At 39.3% G+C, this 18,603-nt stretch overlaps 1 protein-coding gene across 2 annotated transcripts in view; it reads right to left on the bottom strand.

Moving 5' to 3' along the window:
- Positions 1-12,924: 12,924 nt before the first annotated feature.
- fas (Fas cell surface death receptor) overlaps positions 12,925-18,603 on the bottom strand; it is a 52,222-nt gene continuing 46,543 nt past the window's right edge. For both annotated transcript variants that reach the window (XM_028795442.2, XM_028795443.2), the window contains exon 9: positions 12,925-17,357. In XM_028795442.2, coding sequence (XP_028651275.2) covers positions 17,080-17,357 — 278 coding nt within the window. In that variant the 3' untranslated portion in view covers positions 12,925-17,079. The remainder of the gene's footprint in view (positions 17,358-18,603) is intronic.

The raw sequence follows: 18,603 nt of genomic DNA, 5'->3' as shown, positions 1-18,603 counted from the left end.
ATTAACTTATATAAGATAATATATAGGGCTTGTATCAGTAAAAGAAAAAAAACAAAAACACATCTACTATTCACCAATAAGACACAAAGTTAAAACTAGCTGCCTAATATTGTGTACAGTAGGTTCTTGTCATGCTTCCAGAAAATCTCTGACCCATCAAGGCATGGACTCCACAAAACCTTCAAGGTGTCTTGTGGTATCTGACACCAAGTAGTTAGAAGTCTTGTAACTTGAAAGGTGGGGCCTCCATAGATGGGACTTGTTTTTCCAACACATCCCATAGATGCTCAATCAAATTTAGAATTTGGAGGCCAAGTCAATACCTTGAACTTTTTGTCATATTCCTCAAACCATTCCTGATCAATTTATGTAGTGTGGCAGGGCCCAATATCCTGCTGAAAGAGTCATGAAGCGGTGTATGTGGTCTGCAACAGTCTTTATGTAGGTGGTACATGTCAAAGTAACATCTACAGTACATGAATGCCACGACCCAAGGTTTCCCAGCAGAACATCTTCCAAAGCATCACACTGCCTCCACAGTTTTGCTATCTTCTCATAGTGAATCCTGTTGCCATCTCTTCTTCAAGTAAACAATGAATACAAACCCGGCCATCCACATAAACTAAAAGAAAATGTAATTCAACAGATCAGGGCACCTACATCCATCGCTCTATGGCCCAGTTCTGACCCTCACATGCCCATTGTAGGCACTTCGGCAGTGTACAGTGGTCAGCATGAGCACTCTGACTGGTCTGTGGCTACACAGCCCCATACACAGAAGCTGCAATGTACTGTGTGTTTGGACAATTTTCTCTAATGGCTAGCATTGCTTTTCTGCAATTTGTGTTACAGTAGCTCTTCTGTGGGATCAGACCAGATGGACTAATCTTCACATCCCGTGTGAATCAATAAGCTTCGGGTACCGATGACCCGGTTCCAGTTCACTGGTTGTCCTTTCTTGGACCACTTTTGGTACAAACTACCCGCTGCATACCAGGAACACCCCACAAGACCTTCCATTTTGGAGATGCTCTGTTACCTAGCACATCTCCATCTGAGAACTAACTGTTCCCTTACTGCCTAATATATCCCACCCCTGATAGGTGCCACTGAAACAAGATAACATTATTCTGTTTACAAATCAATGGTTTTAATGTTATGGCTGATGTACAATGTACAATAAAACGCTACTGTCTGTGTGTGTTCAGTGCCTCTGAGAAATCTGATTGGTCATTTTGGCTTTGGTTGTGCTGTCAAACATGATCAAGACAAGAAGCACCATGCAAGACAATGTGACACACATGACGATATTGAGGATTTTTTTGTGTAAGAGGAATACTTCAAAGATGCCAAGTATTCACAATATGAATGATGTTTTTACAGTGGGTAATGGGGGCCCATATACCATTGGTGATAGTCAAAAAAAACATACAGTACGTGAGCAACACTGTTCAAAATGACAGAGTCTGCGAAGCAGGCTATATGGGAACTTGATCGAGACAGGAAGCGCTGTCCAACACAGGTTTAGACATATAAGGATACCAAAGAAAGGAGTAGTATGAATGCTGAATGGTGCACATAAGGCAAGAGATATCAAATATTTACAAATGTATTCTATTACGTGTTTTTGACAGGTAACATAGCTACTACATAGTCAAACACCAAAGCTGCTATACTCGGGAAACAAAAAGAGGTCTATGGGCGCAGCCTCAGAAATCCCCCTCCTTGATGACTTCCGGCATACCTGCCAACAATCATATTGTGAATTTTGAACAAAACCCATCTGTCTAAATAATAAATGGCATCATTGTACACTTTATGCAATGTTTATAATTTCAAAATAAAAATCACACAAAATATCCCAGTATTTTTGGAAATAAACCGTAAAAAACTAAATTCAATATTAGAAAAGCCCAAACAAATAACATAATTTATGATATAAGACACACACACAAATTATACTGAGCATCTGCACAGAGAGACAAGCTGAAAGAATGCTAGTTTAAGTTAAATATCTTCCTGAACAAATGAATATTAAGTTGTTTTTAAAAAGAATTAATGGAGTCAGCTAGGCTAATTAATTTCTGGAGGTCATTCCAAAGTCTGGGTGCTCACCCTTAGAGTGCAGGTTAATGTGGAGCACAACATGGTTGCCAGAATCAGAGGACCTTAGTTTGCAGGCAGGAGCATAGTGATGGAGAAGGTCACTGATGTAGTCTGGTGCAAAGCCATTTAAAGCTTTGTAGGTTAATAATAGAAGTTTAAATTCAATCCTGTAAGGCAAAGGGAGCCACTGAAGGCGAAGCAGGATGGGTGTGATGTGCTCACTGTTGCTGGTTTGTGTAAGTACTCTTGCAGCAGAATTTTTAATCAACTGGTGCTGTGATATAAGATTAGAAGGAGCCCCTGCCAGTAGGGAGTTACAATAATCAATGCAGGATGTGATAAAAGCAGGGATAAGATTCTCAGCATTAGGAAAAGAGAGGAATGAGCAAACATGGATATGTTATAGAGGTGGAAGTACAAAAGTTTCTTAATGTGGTTTTATGTGAGTAAGAAAGGGAGGACACCAAGAGTCCTTGCATTAGAAGAAGGTCTAATATGATCAGCGTCAAAAGTAATTGAAAAGGAGCTCATTTTTTACAGTTCAGTTTTGTTGCAATTTAATTTTAAAGAACTCTGGTCCATCCAGGTTTTAATTTCACTGAAACAAGTTGTGCACTGAGAAAGCTCTGATGAAGTTTCACTTTTGACACTGAAACAGAGTTGAGTATCATCTGCATAATAATGATAATTCAGTCCAAAGCTACCAATAATATGGCCAAGAGGAGCAGGGGTCCAAAGACAGGGCTCTGAGAAACTCCTGGCACTGAGCTGGGCCTGCTTTTGCCAAGACTAACAAACTCTTGCCTATCAGTCAGATAGGGGACACAGGGCAGTGCCACAGACACCCAGAATATTCTCCCTTCTGGACAGTGGATTGTCTTGTTTGACAGTGCCAAATGTGGCACTGAGGTCTAACAGAATAAATCTGCTGGCTTGTCCAGAGTCTGCTGCCATAAGCAAACCATTGGTTACCTGAAGCAAAGCAGTTTCACAGCTGTGCTGCGCTCTGAAACCACACTGAAAGGGTTCTTACAAATTATAAGAAGTTAAGTAATTAGTGAATTGGGAGGCTACAACATGCTCAAGAACTTTTGAAAGAAAAGGTATTTGAAAGATAGGCCAAAAATTGTTAAAATTGTCATCATCAAGACCAGACGTTTTTAACACTGGGGTTACAGAAGCGATTTTAAAAGTGGCTGGCACAAAGCCAATGTCAAGGGATGTATTGATTATTGTTCTAACAGTCTGGATTATGGCACAAGAAGTATGGTGGGGATGAGTCCAGTACACACTTAGTTGGCCTCATCTTAGAAAGTAGGTCATTAACAAATCTAGATGTGACTTGTGAAAATTTAGAAAAGGAGTTGTGGAAAGACAGGGAAAGACATAAATGGATGACAGATTTATGTTAGTTGAATTATTTTGATTTTTAATTTTATTATAGAAAAAGTGGGGGGATTTTTCACAGACTTCAGTAATTGGGCCATACAGGTTGAGGTAGTTAATTAACTACAGAGAACAAAACCCTTAGGTTATCATGGCCACTTTCTGTTATTCTGCCATAAGGGGTGTTCTTGGCTGCAGTTAGTGCATCTCTGTAATCCCTTTGATGGTCTGAGAAAGACTGGATGTGAACAGTGAGGCTAGTCTTATGTGACATTCTCTCAAGGCCTTGGCCAGCTGCTGTCATAGAACATAATTCTAAGTTGTAGCGTGGAGCTGAGCGCTTAAAGGAAACCTCCTTATGTTTTAAAGGAGATGTTTTATCTATTTCTGAAAGAAGGGCTGAGATATAGTAGTCAATAAGAATATCTAGCGTTGATGGAATAGGGAAAGACAGAAAAAGATTAGAAATTGATCCAGCAAGGATAGAGGGACAGATATTTTTTTTTTGTTCTGCCTTATACAATTTCTTGTATTTAGGAATTTGGTAGTTTTTGCATACCCCTTGGGGTCAGAGCGCAGGGTCAGCCATTGTACAGCGCCCCTGGAGCAATTACAGGTTAAGGGCCTTGCTCAAGGGCCCAGCAGAGCAGTGGCCTTTTTTTGGCAGTGACGGGGATTCGAACCAGCAACCTTCGGAATACCAGCGCAGCTCCTTAGCCTCAGAGCCACCACTCCGCCCATTTTGTTAAGCTTTCTGAAAGAAATTGTTTACAGGTAAGATGGGGGAGAGGTAATGAGACAGAGAAAATCATTGCTATAGGTGTTGCTGACAGATACAGTTGTGCTTGAAAGTTTGTGAACCCTTTAGAATTTTCTATATTTCTGCATAAATATGACCTAAAACATCATTAGATTTTCACTCAAATCCTAAAAGTAGATAAAGAAAAACCAGTTAAACAAATGAGACAAAAATATTATACTTGGTCATTTATTTATTAAGGAAAATGATCGAATATTACATATTTGTGAGTGGCAAAAGTATGTGAACCTTTGCTTTCAGTATCTGGTGTGACCCTCCTTTGCAGCAATAACTGCAACTAAACGTTTCTGGTAACTGTTGATCAGTCCTGCACACCAGCTTGGAGGAATTTGAGCCCATTCCTCCGTACAGAACAGCTTCAACACTGGGATGTTGGTGGGTTTCCTCACATTAACTGCTCGCTTCAGGTCCTTCCACAACATTTTGATTGGATTAAGGTCAGGACTTTGATTTGGCCATTCCAAAAAGACAGATGTCCTAACATTTTTCATTAGAATTCTCTGAGATAATTCAGAATTCATTGTTCCATCAATGAAGGCAAGCCGTCCTGGCCCAGATGTAGCAAAACAGGCCAAAACAATGATACTTCCACCACCATGTTTCACAGATGGGATAAGGTTCTTATGCTGGAATGCAGTGTTTTCCTTTCTCCAAACAAAACACTTTTCATTTAAACCAAAAAGTTCTATTTTGGTCTCATACGTCCACAAAACATTCTTTCAATAGCCTTTTGGTTTGTCCACGTGATCTTTAGCAAACTGCAGACGAGCAGCAATGTTTTTTTGTGGAGAGCAGTGGCTTTCTCCTTGCAACCCTACCATGCACACCATTGTTGTTCAGTGTTCTCCTGATGGTGGACTCATGAACGTGAACATTAGCCAATGTGAGAGAGGCCTTCAGTTGCTTAGAAGTTACCCTGTGGTCCTTTGTGACCTTGCCGACTATTACACGCCTTGCTCTTAGAGTGATCTTTGTTGGTCGACCACTCCTGGGGAGGGTAACAATGGTCTTGAATTTCCTCCATTTGTACACAATCTGTCTGACTCTGGATTGGTGGAGTCCAAACACTTTAGAGATGGTTTTGTAACCTTTTCCAGCCTGATGAGCATGAACAACTCTTTTTCTGAGGTCCTCAGAAATCTCCTTTGTTTGTGCCATGATACACTTCCACAAACATGTGTTGTGAAGAGCAGACTTTGATAGATCCCTGTTCTTTAAATAACACAGGGTGCCCACTCACACCTGATTGTTATCCCTTTGATTGAAAACACCTGACTCGAATTTCACCTTCAAACTAACTGCTAATCCTAGAGGTTCACATACTTTTGCCACTCACAAATATGTAATATTCAATCATTTTCCTTAAAATAAATGACCAAGTATAATATTTTTGTTTCATTTGTTTAACTGGTTTCTCTTTATCTACTTTTAGGACTTGAGTGAAAATCTGATGATGTTTTAGGTCATATTTATGCAGAAATATAGAAAATTCTAAAGGGTTCACAAACTTTCAAGCACAACTGTAAGTCAGATGTACAGAACAAGTCTAATATATGACTACCAGAGTGGGTAGGAAAATCAACATGTTCCACCAAATCAAATCAGTCCAGTAAGAAATGTAATTCTCAGCTTACACATAGGAATGTCAATATGGATGATGAAATCACCAAGAAAAATGACTGCGTGGGAAAGGGAACGTAAGTGGGTTAATAATTCAGTCAGATCAAATAAGAAAGATTGAAGGAAGGAAGATAGAAAACAAATAAGATAAACTAATAATGAAATCTGGTCCTAAGAGCCAAGCACTCAAAAGACAATGGACACTCAATTGGGTTCTTTTGATGTTTAACTCTAATCTAACAATTACTGTGACCCCTCCGCCTTGTCTTGAGCTGCGTCTGTGAAGTAAATGTATCAGGATGATGTCGTTTCTGTAAGAGATGCAAAGCTGCTTAGTTTTTGGGAAGTTTCTGTTAAGCATTGTGGCGGATGGCTGGGACGCCCCTTTGTCACTGGATCCGGGGGAGCCGCCATGGGAGCCACGCTACGTCCCTTGGAACCTTTGTTGGCAGCCCCCCTGGGTTGCGTTGGGGCCACTTTTGTGGAACACCAGTGCTCATCGTGGTTGGGCTCCGTGGCCTCCGCTGCGGGAGCTGCATAGAGCTGCACAGCTTAACGAGCCCATCTGGGTGGGAGTGCAGCCACACCCAGAAGTACGTCAACGAGCACGTGCAGCACTTCCAGGTGGGCTATAACAGGAGCCTGCAGCCACTACTCAGGGTGCCAGAATCAGGGGGAAGAGGACGAAGCTGCCTGGGAGGAGTAGTGGAGGAAAACAAAGAGTTTGATTTGGGGTGATTTTTCTTTGTTTGCTTTGGGGACTGTGTAGGGCCTGTGGGACACGGGGAAGACGTACCCCACGGCTGAAGAAAAAATAGTTTGTTTATTTTACCCGTGCCTCTGGTGTCAGTCTGTGTCGGGTCGGTGCCAATAAAGCGCCTTTGCCACAGCAAATCACATCAAAGTTGGAGTCTGTAAAGAATCCTGATGGCACCAATGCTTTCCATTAAGAAATCCTGAATGAATGCAATATTAGCTAGTGATGGTTCGTTCCGCACATACCCATAACCAGAGGTTATTTTAGTATATTGCAAATTTGGGACACTGACACTCTTATTTCAAAAGCCATGAGTAGGATGGCGTATTCCTGAACAAATGCTGCTGTTGAACATTCATTTGTGGCCCTATGGTGGCAGCAACTTTATCCACAATGTAAACATTTCAGGCGCCGCACAATACCAGTCTGACCATTTGCTCTGGAGAAACTGTTTAATATGCAGGAGTTCATCACAAGAGTATTTCAGCATAGCAGAAATCTAATACTTATCTGAGAGTAGTGGAGCACAGCAGAGAAGGTGAGACAGGTGAGGTGGCACAAACGAGCGGCAATATCAATGCAGAAAGAATCCAGAAGCATAGATTGATGCCACTGGAGGATTGATCCATTAAAAAATAAGATATATTACAAGATGCATATGAAGATAAACTACCAGAATTCAGAGGTTCCAACAGATAACCATACACATACTGTATAACCATGGGTATTACAAGTGTGATCGTCTTAGCGCCACAAGTTGGGTGGGTTTGAACATCAGATCATTTCTTCAGTTGAAGCAAGAAGGCATTGACAGCAATCCAGTATATCCATTTTAATTAAAAAGACAGAAAATTCCCAATTCTTAGATGGCCATGATGTAAAGAAAAATAATCACAAATCAGGCACCAGGCAGGAGCGGGCAATCAAAAGGAAGTTTTGTCCAGTGAACCACAAAAAGATTCATAACAGTTGTCCCTGAGGCAGCAAACTCAGTCAAGGCAAAGACCATAAAAATAAATCCAAATTCAATACAAAAAGTAATCAATTGCACCCATGAACTATATATATAGTGTATATATATATATAAATATATACACTTACACAGGGATCTAGACTTCTCAGGTTGGGGGGGGGGGGGCAATAAATAATTTTGAGAGGACACCTTTTCATGCAAGTGACTATACAATAGTGCAGTAGCAGCTTGTGACCAGAGAGTGGGGCACATGGATATATTTATTTTTAATATTTTATTTTAATATTTTTAACTCTGAATTATGCTCTCATTGTCATCTCTCCGATCAGGAAAGACATATTATTATTACTATTATTATTTGTGATTAAGGTGCTTTGGATAGATATATAGCTCATCAAACATAAAACTTTGACTTACATTTGATAGGCAAAAGTGGAAAAAACAGAAAGCTACTAATGATCCTTGCTGCAACCTCTAATCAGTTACTTCAAAGCATCGGTCTTCTGTTTTTTTGGGCAAAAGCTCTAACAAAATCTTCCATGTCTATGCTTTTTGTTATTAATTTTTCATGAGCCAAATTCACTAAATTCTTTTTCCGGTCATGTGGCATGGTGTGACAGAAAGAGGCCAGGACCTGTGATAGCTTAGAGAATGAACTCTCACATGTGGCTGAGGATATACCTATCATCAATGGAGTTACATAGCATAAAGTTTAGGCAATGCTTCCTTATTTGCCTGTATATGTTGGCACACAGTTTAAAGGCTTACATAATTGTCAGGGGAGAATTTCATTGGCAGCATGGCTTTTTCTAGTGGAGTTTCATGTTCCAGACTATTGGTTGAAGCATCCATATCAGTGAGGAGTGGGGCCAAGAGTGTCAAATCTAGAAAAGAATTTTACCGAGGAAGAAGACAATTTATAACTCTCATCAAGTCAAGATTTTTCTTTGAAAATCAATTTTCCATTTTTTCAATAACCTTGTCCACAATGTTCAGAAGGGACATTACTGCTTGAAGTGCCCACTTGCTCTGAAGGGGCATCGATCCAGAAGAAGCTGAAAAGAAGCTGAAATTGCTGGTAAGAAGCTTTGACTTAGGAACCAAAAATTGCTGCATGGTGTTTGTGGCTTGGCTTCTTTAAGGGATGCCCAGCACAGACTCTAACCAAGTAATTTTGTTTAACCTGCTAATATACTGTAAACTTTAAATGTGCAATTTTAAATACTTAAATGTTAAATACTGTCCAAGTGAGCTAGCAAGCTAACAATTATGTTAAAACAATTTAAATTTCTTATTCAACCCAACACTAAAACGAGCTACAGCAACAATAATAGAAATTTTAACAAAAAAAAAGCTTTATTAAGAATGCACAAATATTCTCCGCCACATAACAGGCACTCACAAATGCTCCAAAAAATGATGTTGGAGGGTCAAGGCAGCACCGTTAATTCTTTTGTTCAGTCAGCAAATCAGAAATTAGAAAACTGTGACAACAGCAGATTGGCATTTTCAAGTGGCGCAGAATATAGTTGACCAATTGGGTGGGCAGAGCAAAATTTTGGGTGGGCATTGCCCAACCCTGCCCTTTTCTAGATCTGGCTGTGCTTATAGTAAGAGAAAGTGAAAGAAGTGCAAAAAGGGCAAGGTTTTAATAAAAAGTGTTGTTAACAGGGAGGAGCAGCAGCAACATGCATGCACTAGCATTCCCTCCACCATTAAAATTCAATCCAATCCGCTGTTACAAAGACACAGCAGAGTTCAGCTGCTGTTCTGAGATCAGAGTACAATCGATTCTGAAATGTCTAGAGATGGAGCTTCTGATGATTTAAAAAGCAACACACGCTTTAAATGTTGCAAAACGTGGTCTCACAGAGGATTGCCGGATTCTGCTATATATACAGTATATGAGGCTGAAGTTAGCTACTCATTTGGCTGGACTACTTCATACATTTTATACAAAGTAGTTACTTATTCTATGGTAAAATGAGACATAATATTCTACAAATTAAATATTGATTTGCATCATTAATTACTTGGAAAAAAAAACTATGTTGCATCTCTTTGAGCCATCTAGATTTTCACAGTTTGAGACAAGAAAGATTCTTTTGTTAAATTACACTTGAGTTTTGCCCAGCTCAGCGTGGATACACAAGTCTAATTCACCGGCAAACATGGCACTGGTAATGTTTTTTTTTTTTTTTTTGTTTTTTTTTACAATATCTCAGAACATCATAATGGCCAACCTTTAAGTGAATTTGCTGAGACACCAATCTTGAATGTTTTAATTCTTTAAATAAACTCGTTCTGAGGGAAAAAAACGCTTCTCTGAGACCAATGCAGGTACACAGGCATTGCGTCAGTACGATTCTAAAATGTTTCAGAAACAACAAAGCAATGTGTCTTATCCAAACTATAAAAATTAAGGTTGTCCAATATGATGTAACCTATTTGTAATGTGCAGGGTAAAAATGTGTAATTTAGTTTTTTTTCTTTTTGAATAATTGATTAATTTTAATGATGCAAATCAATGTATATCTTCTGGAATATTGTGTCTTCTTGTTAACATGGAATAAGTAATTGATTTACATAAGCTGCATAACTAAGTTCAGGCACATGAGGACCTGAGAGCAAAAAGAAGCCAACTACAGCTTTGTGAAATATCTATGGAAGACTTCTTGGTCAGTTGGACAAGACTCTGCAACCACTAGGAGACATGCTGTGCAAACACTGGGTTTCTAGCAAGCTGCTGCTCACCTCATTTGGAGATTGGCATTCCACATTCTTGGAAAAAATATTGTAGCTTTAATCTCTGTTTTTTGCAATCCTACACTTGCTAACGCTATGGAGACCCTCAAATTACAGTGTAAGGATATTAGAAAACAAGAACATGGAGAAAAAAAAGAGGTTATTGTTGTTCTTGCAGAGGGATTTTAACCAACAGTACATATAATGTAATATCTTCAAATCTACTTAATCCAGTTCCGGGTCATAGCAGGACTGGGTGCATATCAGTTCCCCCTAAAATGTAATTAAAGTGCCCTGCCAAGGACAGCAAAGTTTCACAGCAGCTAGAGCTGATGCCTCATAGAGTCCTGGGTTGAAATCATATGCCCTGATTTGCTGTCTGTGTGCAGTCTCCACAATCACTACATACCTGCCTGTGTGTTCCTCTGACATTCTCAAAGCTGTGGTGGCCTCCATTCCAAACTGACCCTACTGTGTTAATTTGTGTGAGGTGGTCCCTGCCATGGACTGGCGTGCTGTTCATGACAATGTTTCCTGCTTTGTGCCCAGTGATGCTGGGATAGGCTCTACAATAGCCACCTCACTTCTGAACCGGATTAATCAAGTTTGAGAATGTCATGTTCCTTTTAAACTACACTGACATTATTAAGACTATATATAGTGTGTATAGCTCTGATACTAATATGGAAACTGCTCCTTCAGTAACAATATTATACAAGGCAAACTAAAGCAGATAGGCAGGTGGAAACTGTAGGAAACCTTATACTCTGGTATACGTAGTTTAGAAATAATTACAGCCACCACAGATAACAATGTCACAAACATATTAAATATTGACAAAGAAATTAGACCATTGCTGAATTGCGCCAGACAACTTGATGTAACTTACAAATAGGAACAGACTGGCTATAGTTAGTCATCCAACTGCTGAACACACCACTGATACTGAAAAAGGGATACTAAGAGTAATGAATGGAATATGGCAGCAGATGACCCCCAACAAACTCCAGTCCATTACGTGAAAAACAATGAGGTACAATTATGGTGGGCTAAAACACAAGCACTGGAGAAATGTAAAAAAAGTACCTTATCGGCTGAATCTGAGTTGCAGCTATTTCATGCTGATGTGATCCAACTCTAATGACTGCATGAATCCATCCTATCATACAGTAACAGTACAGGCAAGTGCTGAAGATGTGATGGGTGTTTTCAAAGCACACACGGAGTCCCTCCAGAGAAGAGCAACAAGTAGGTGTGCCATAACATCGGAATATTAGTACCAATACAAAGCAGACTTTTGTTTTTTGAGTGGAATAATAAGCTTAGTAAAACTAATCAGTTTCTATGACTGAAACAGGCAAAACTTTATGGAAAAATTAAGTTGAGAGAGAATTTCTATATAGACAAGTAAAAAAAAACAAAAACAAAATAAAAACATGTTCATTTAAAGACAGAAACTGGCCACAGATTAAAAAATTGGTTGGAATGAAAATTAAAGCACAGTGATCATCTAAGATTGCATTTATGAAACTGTACTGTGCCATAAAGCACAGAAGGCCTTAATACTAACTTACCGTTTATACTCGAGTATAAGTCGACCCGAATATAAGCTGAGGTACCTAATTTTACCTACAAAAACTGGAAAAACTTATTGACTCGAGTATAAGCCTAGGGTGGGAAATGCAGCAGCTACTGGTAAGTTTCAATAATCAAAATAAATACCAATAAAATTACCGTACATTAATTGAGGCATCAGTAGGTTAAATAGTAAACTAGCTCTGTAAGTGGAGAAGAGGGTCAACAAAAACAATATGGTATCTCTCGCTCGCATGTGTGTGTCTCTCTCTCTCTCGTGAACGTATGTGTGTGTCTCTCTCTCTCTCTCGTGTGTGTGCGTGTGTGTTTGTGTGTCTCCCTCTCTCTCTCTCGCGCGCGCGCACGTGTGTCTCTCTCTCGCTGCACAGGGAATGCACAGGGAGAGACCGAACACGTGTGGAAATCATTGGCGCGCACAAACTGAAAGAGAAACTAGCTTGATCATATACCGGGGGGCAGCGGGACCTGTCTCGAATATAAGCTGAGGGTGATGTTTTTCAGCACATTTTGGGTGCTGAAAAACTCGGCTTATATTCAAGTATATATGGTAATAAGTTAATAACTTAATAAGGCCTTAATAAGAAACTTAATACAAAATTTGGTTTAATGTAGTAGCAGCCCGGATCTCAATTCAATAAAACATCTTTGTCGAGCAACAAAATTAATGAAGGAAGGAAAACACAGTGAAAGACAAATCATCCCTCAGGCTACAGCATACAGCAGCAGGTTTGTGCTACTGCAAATTCAAGACCAAATTAGGCCACAGACCAATGGTGTACCAACGCAGGTGTAGCAAATATGGTGGCCACTCAATATCTATGAGGTTTGAAATTAGAATAAAACATTCCTAAAACCGTGTATGTAACTGATATTCATATGGTGGTGCAGCATTCTTAAGAAATGACAGGAGTAAGGTAACCATTACCATTCAAACATTTATTGTTTCCAGTAATTCAAAAGGGGTGTTTTAATTATGCTTATGGAGTAGGAATAACTTGGCACACACTTTATTCACAGAAGAAATTGATACAAGTTTTTGTTGTATATTTTTATCATCTCCCAAGAAAGAAGAGGTTAAAAAACATTTACTTAACAGTTTATCAACAAATGTACATGATGAGGTATTAATAATGTGTAGAATGTGCAGACTAAGCCATGTACTCTGAGAAACTTAGAAACACAATTACCCAGAGGGATTTCTCACATTCTGAGGGTTAATGATGACTTTCAAAATGTTCAAGTGCTCGCCACCATGTAACATCTAAGCTAAAGTTACATCACTATTAGGAATTCTTTGCTGTAATTATTCTTGTCTTTGTTCTTAATTAGTCAATTGTTTTCTCTTCTAAATAGTGACATTCATATTGTTGTTAAGGATATATGTGTGATTTAATCCATTCTAACATCTCATTTCAACATCTAAGAAGTGTGAATTTAGTATGCGTAACCCAAAGCTAAACTGATTACGCCTAAGTATCCAACATTTTGTTTGAATTTCAAATCCACATTATTTTATTACCTATAAATACATAATTTTTTTTTAACTTTATAGAGTATCAAATTTCAGCTTAATTCAATTCAGGCTAAAGAGGAGCTATACTGGCAGCATAAGGGTCAAAGCAGGAAACCAACCCTCCCATCACAGGGTGAAATCTGGAATAGATGTCACTTTATTCTTTAACTTTAGAGTTTTTGATTTCTGTGTCTTACTTTCAATGTCTGAGATGAACCCTTGGCTAAAGGGAAACCCTCTCTCTAGCAATTTAAAAATTTCAAGATATTTCAAAATGATTTTAACATTAGAATACGAACAGGGAGTTGCTTCAAGATATTTCAAAATATATGTCACATAATAATGAAAAAATGGTGACATTATATCTTTGCCAAAGGTTTGAGCAATTTCTTAGTAAAATAGTTCAAAGCAACATTACATTAAAACACAAAAAAGATAAGAGCATCACTTTTTACATAAAATGTACAGATCACCACAACAAATGTCACTACATCTCTCATCATATTAATCACTTGAGCTAACTATAAAGTTTTTTTTTTTTATTATTTAAGTGTATCTTATGTACAGTACATTGATGGTGCAGACATGGTCCGTAACAAATGGGACACAACATGCAATGAAATAAAGTGCAGTTTCCAGCAATGTCTTTATTTTAGTTAGTTTAGCGTGATAATTCAGACATATTGGGATATGCGTTACAGAAAAATATAACTACATTTAACTTCCACTGTAGTGAAATAAACATTAAAATTGCATTTAGATAGGAAGGGATGGAATAGACAAACAATGATCCTAACTGTTGTAGTTTAGCATGTGATGGATGGCCAGGTCCCAGTCCCAGCCGGGACGCCCCTTCGATGTGGATTCAGGGGGAGCAGCCCTGGACGCTGCAGTACCTCCCCCTGGACGCTGGATGGTCGCCCCCCTGGATTACAGCGCTGCCTCAGTCTCTCGCAGGGCTTCATGGGAAATGGAGTTCTCCACAGCCCTGTTGGGGTCTGGAGTGGCCACGGCAGGGGTCCCTGAGCCCACCTGGATTAATCTTCAGCCCCACCCAGGAGTGCAATTGGAAACAGGTGATCAAGCACCTGGAGCACTTTCGGGTGGGTCATAAAAGGAACCAACAACCACCACTCGACGGCCAGAGTCGGGTGGAAGGAGGACAAAGCTGTGGAGGAGTGGTGATGAAAGAGAGAGGAGTGTGGTGACTCAGTGCTTGGGACTGTGTCGTGGCTGGAGGGATTACGGGGAAGACGTGCCCTCCAGATGAAGAAAAATAAAAGTCTTTTGTTTTATACGTGCCTCCTGTGTCAAGTCTGTGCCGGGTCGGGCACAATATAGTTCCTTTCTTACAAGTAGTATAATTGTTTAATTAAATTACCTCTACCCTGTTTCATAACACTGATCTCTACCTCTGCTTAATTAGTTCAATAAATAAGAAAGAATGCACAGAGGTGCACTATCTTCATTGAATTTACACTAAACTGTCAAACTATCTCATTAGAAACAACTGGTTTAAAAATATAAATCTTTTAGGTTTAAGTGTTTGAACTGAGTGGCACAGTGGTGAGCACTGATATCCCATCCCCTGGCACTATCTATGTGCACTTTACATGTGCGTCCCTCATTTGATTGGATGGACACTCTCTCTCAGAGGTTGAAATAGCAAGTTAGAAAATGGATGAATGGATAAATGTTCCATTTCTGTAATATAAATAGGTGATTACTCTTAAAAATGATCCTGTCTGAAATTTGTTTTTGCAATGGTTGGTTCCCTGCACTGCATTGTATCTTGTGGATTGTGCTGCAAGAGCATGGGAATCCAAGGCCGCTGTGGCATATTATTCTATTCTTATAGCTGCTGTGCAAAAGTTATGCTCTCATATTTGTCATTAAGTCAAGTACTTTCAGATGGAACTCTACCAGAAGTGTATCTAATCTCCTTGCCTGTTCATGATTTTCATGGACAAGGTATTAGGGTGCATGCAGCCTAGCATTTAATAGCATCCAGTCTGGGAACTTAAGAAATGTATCTCCATTTACATCATGTTGTTCCCTTGGCATCACCAAAATGTGCTCAGTTCACAACCATGTGTGATGATCAGTACCTCCAAATCTGAGGTCAGTTTGCTCTCCCAGTAAAGACAAGATTGTTTTCTTCTTGTAAGTAGCAACCAGTTCTCCCAAGTGGAAAAATGGAAGTATCTCAGGGGATCATGAGACTGGCCAAGAACCAGCAGCAGCACGAGTTCTCCCTGATGTTGTGTAAGTTTATGAAAATAAAGTAAGAGTTACTCCCTGGACAAAACTTTACATTCACCAGCTATACAAGACATTTAGTATCTTCATTCACACTTATGGTCATAAGGACTTGGTGTCAACCATAAGAAAAAAAAAAGGAATTGCAAATACTTGTAGCCAAAATGACAGTCCAGTGTAAGGTTGCTAGGCTCACTTTCCATGCCAGAGTGAGGAGCAAAGGAATATGGAATTACTTTAAAGTAGAACAGATGATTCTCACAATGGTGAGGAGACAGCTAAGGTGGTTTGGGTATGTAGTTACAATGCCTCCTTGGTGCCTTCCCAAAGGTGTTCAAGGGCCAGCGCTGTGGGAGAAAAGGGGCAGTCCAAACATATGCTGGAGTGATTATATTTCTCAAATGGTCAGGAACTGCACGTGAATTCCTTTGGATGTGTTGGAAGAATTTGCTAAAGACATGGTGGCTTGGTCAAGACACCTCACTGTGCTGCTGCCACAACCCATCATAACGAATTCCTATATTCTCTTCTTATGCGTGGGGTATTTCTCCAGGTATTCTAGTTTCCTCCTATATCCCAAGGGCACAAAGATGAGGGTAATTGTCCTATGTGTGTGAGTGTGCTCTGTGATGAACTGGTACCTGTTCCAGAGCTTGTTTAGCTAAACAGGTTAGGCTGCAGCACCCTAACACCAAACATTGGATTTAAAATAAGTGTACAAATTTCATGGATGGGTAAAATTACTTTGCATTTTTTTAAAATCTGTCCTGCCTGCTTAAAGACTGGAAGGAATTTAGATACACTTCAGTAGTTCAAAATTAACACAAAACCCTCATCTAATAAATATAATGATTTTTGGGATAAAACACCATCTAAGCATAGGATCTTGTATTGCAATACATTCATTGTGTTTCTAACAAGTTCTAAATCCACACATTCAACTGAAGAACAGATGTACTGAAACCTTGAAGAAGAAAATCTTATCTTGTAATATGTCAAATAATTACACATTAAAAGCACTTTAACATTATACTTGTACATAATACTGAAAACAGCACATAAAAAACAGAAAAAACAAGAAAAAACAAATTAATTTTTTTTTCTTATTAAAGAAAGACACATTCATTAAAAGAAGTTATCAAAAACCTATCAATAACTGTATCATATGCAGATTATTTTCGGTACTTTGTAAAACTTTTTTTTTTTTTTTAACAGAAAGATGTGTAGAAGAATAACAACTCACCGTGAGGTATTAAAATGTATATTTCAAGTGGCCAAAGTGCTGTTCTTTTGTGTTTTCCACACTAATGCTTTTTAATTATCCTAATAAGAGCATCAGCATCAGCATTTAGTTTCAGTTCCCTGAGGTTTCTGATCAAAGTCGGATAGGCACCACAAATTCCGTGTTTCTGTAGCCATGTATGCCAAAGTTCATAAGACTGCTCAAGTGCATTATGTGGATGGTTCTCTACAGCCCTGTCAATATCAGCCTTCGTCAGTCCCTCCTTCATAACAAACCTCTTTGTATTTATAAGTGCTATTTGCTCTGCAATTGAATATAAGTGTGGTCCAAGGTCCAGATCTTAAAAAGAGCAAAGACATAAAATATTTTAATTACTTAATTTCAGAAAAAAGTATTAAGAAATCCATTCACCTTCTCAGGCCACTAACTCTATTGTAAAGTTGCTAAGATATGCAGCCTATTCTAGCATTACTGGGAAATAAGCAGTCACCAGTCCGTCACAAGATAAAAGTAACATATACAGCCAAGTGCTGTTCACAAAGGCCCAATTTAGAGTTACCAATTAATCTCTCGTACATCTTTGAAAAAATTCGTATGGGCAATTATTAAACACCACTGGTCTGAAATTCAAATGCATATGCCTCGAACATGAAAGCAGCTACAGTGCCACCTGAACTTGTATTGCTTAGATTTTGATTTATGCAGAATTTTATTACAGCTTGGGTAACATGTGGTCAATATAAAATTGTAAGTGATACAATTAAAGGCCACTATTTGGACATAAATTTACAGTCAATATTACCCTAGGTTCTTGTCTATAAGCCGGACTCGTGTATAAGCCGGAGACCAAAAATCATACGAATTTTTAAAATAAAATCTTATCATAGATAAGCCGGACTCATGGATAAGCCGAACGTACTATAACCTATAACTAATAGAAGGGAGGGAGGTCAGTGGTCTCACTCGCACCCATTTAATTTCTTTAAGGGGGGAGAGAGTGTGAGATATTGGCGTCTCTCTCACTCCCCGCATGGCGCGGTTGGAGCGGCCGGAGCACGTTCTTTCTGCTCTGGGCGTCGCTGAGTCAACACGCGTGCGTAGCGGTCATTTAAATTGTGATTTTATATGTAAGCATATTTAAATATATATCGCGGATTTTTTGCTGGTTCGCGGATTTCTGCGGACAATGGGTCTTTTAATTTCTGGTACATGCTTCCTCAGTTGGTTTGCCCAGTTGATTTCATACAAGGGACGCTATTGGCAGATGGCTGAGAAGCTAGATTGCTTACTTTTCTCTCTCTCTTGCGCTGACTATCTGTGATCCTGACGTATGGGGATTGAGCAGGGGGGCTGTTCGCAAACCTAGACGATACGGACGCTCGTTTAAAAATGCTGAAAGATCATCTTCACGTTGCTATCTTTTGTAAAGCTGATTCCTGAAACGACATGCTGCACAGTGCTTCGCATACTTAAAAGCTCGAAGGGCACGTATTGATTTTTGACTGAAAAACAAACTCTGTCTCTCTCTCTCTCTGCTCCTAACGGAGGGGGTGTGAGCTGCCGCCTTCAACAGCTTTGTGCCGCA

This window comes from Erpetoichthys calabaricus, chromosome 2 (assembly GCF_900747795.2).
Source record: "Erpetoichthys calabaricus chromosome 2, fErpCal1.3, whole genome shotgun sequence".
Taxonomy (NCBI): Eukaryota; Metazoa; Chordata; class Cladistia; order Polypteriformes; family Polypteridae; genus Erpetoichthys; species Erpetoichthys calabaricus.
The sequence above is the reverse complement of the archived record's forward strand: the minus strand, read 5'-3'. Positions and strand labels throughout refer to the sequence as shown.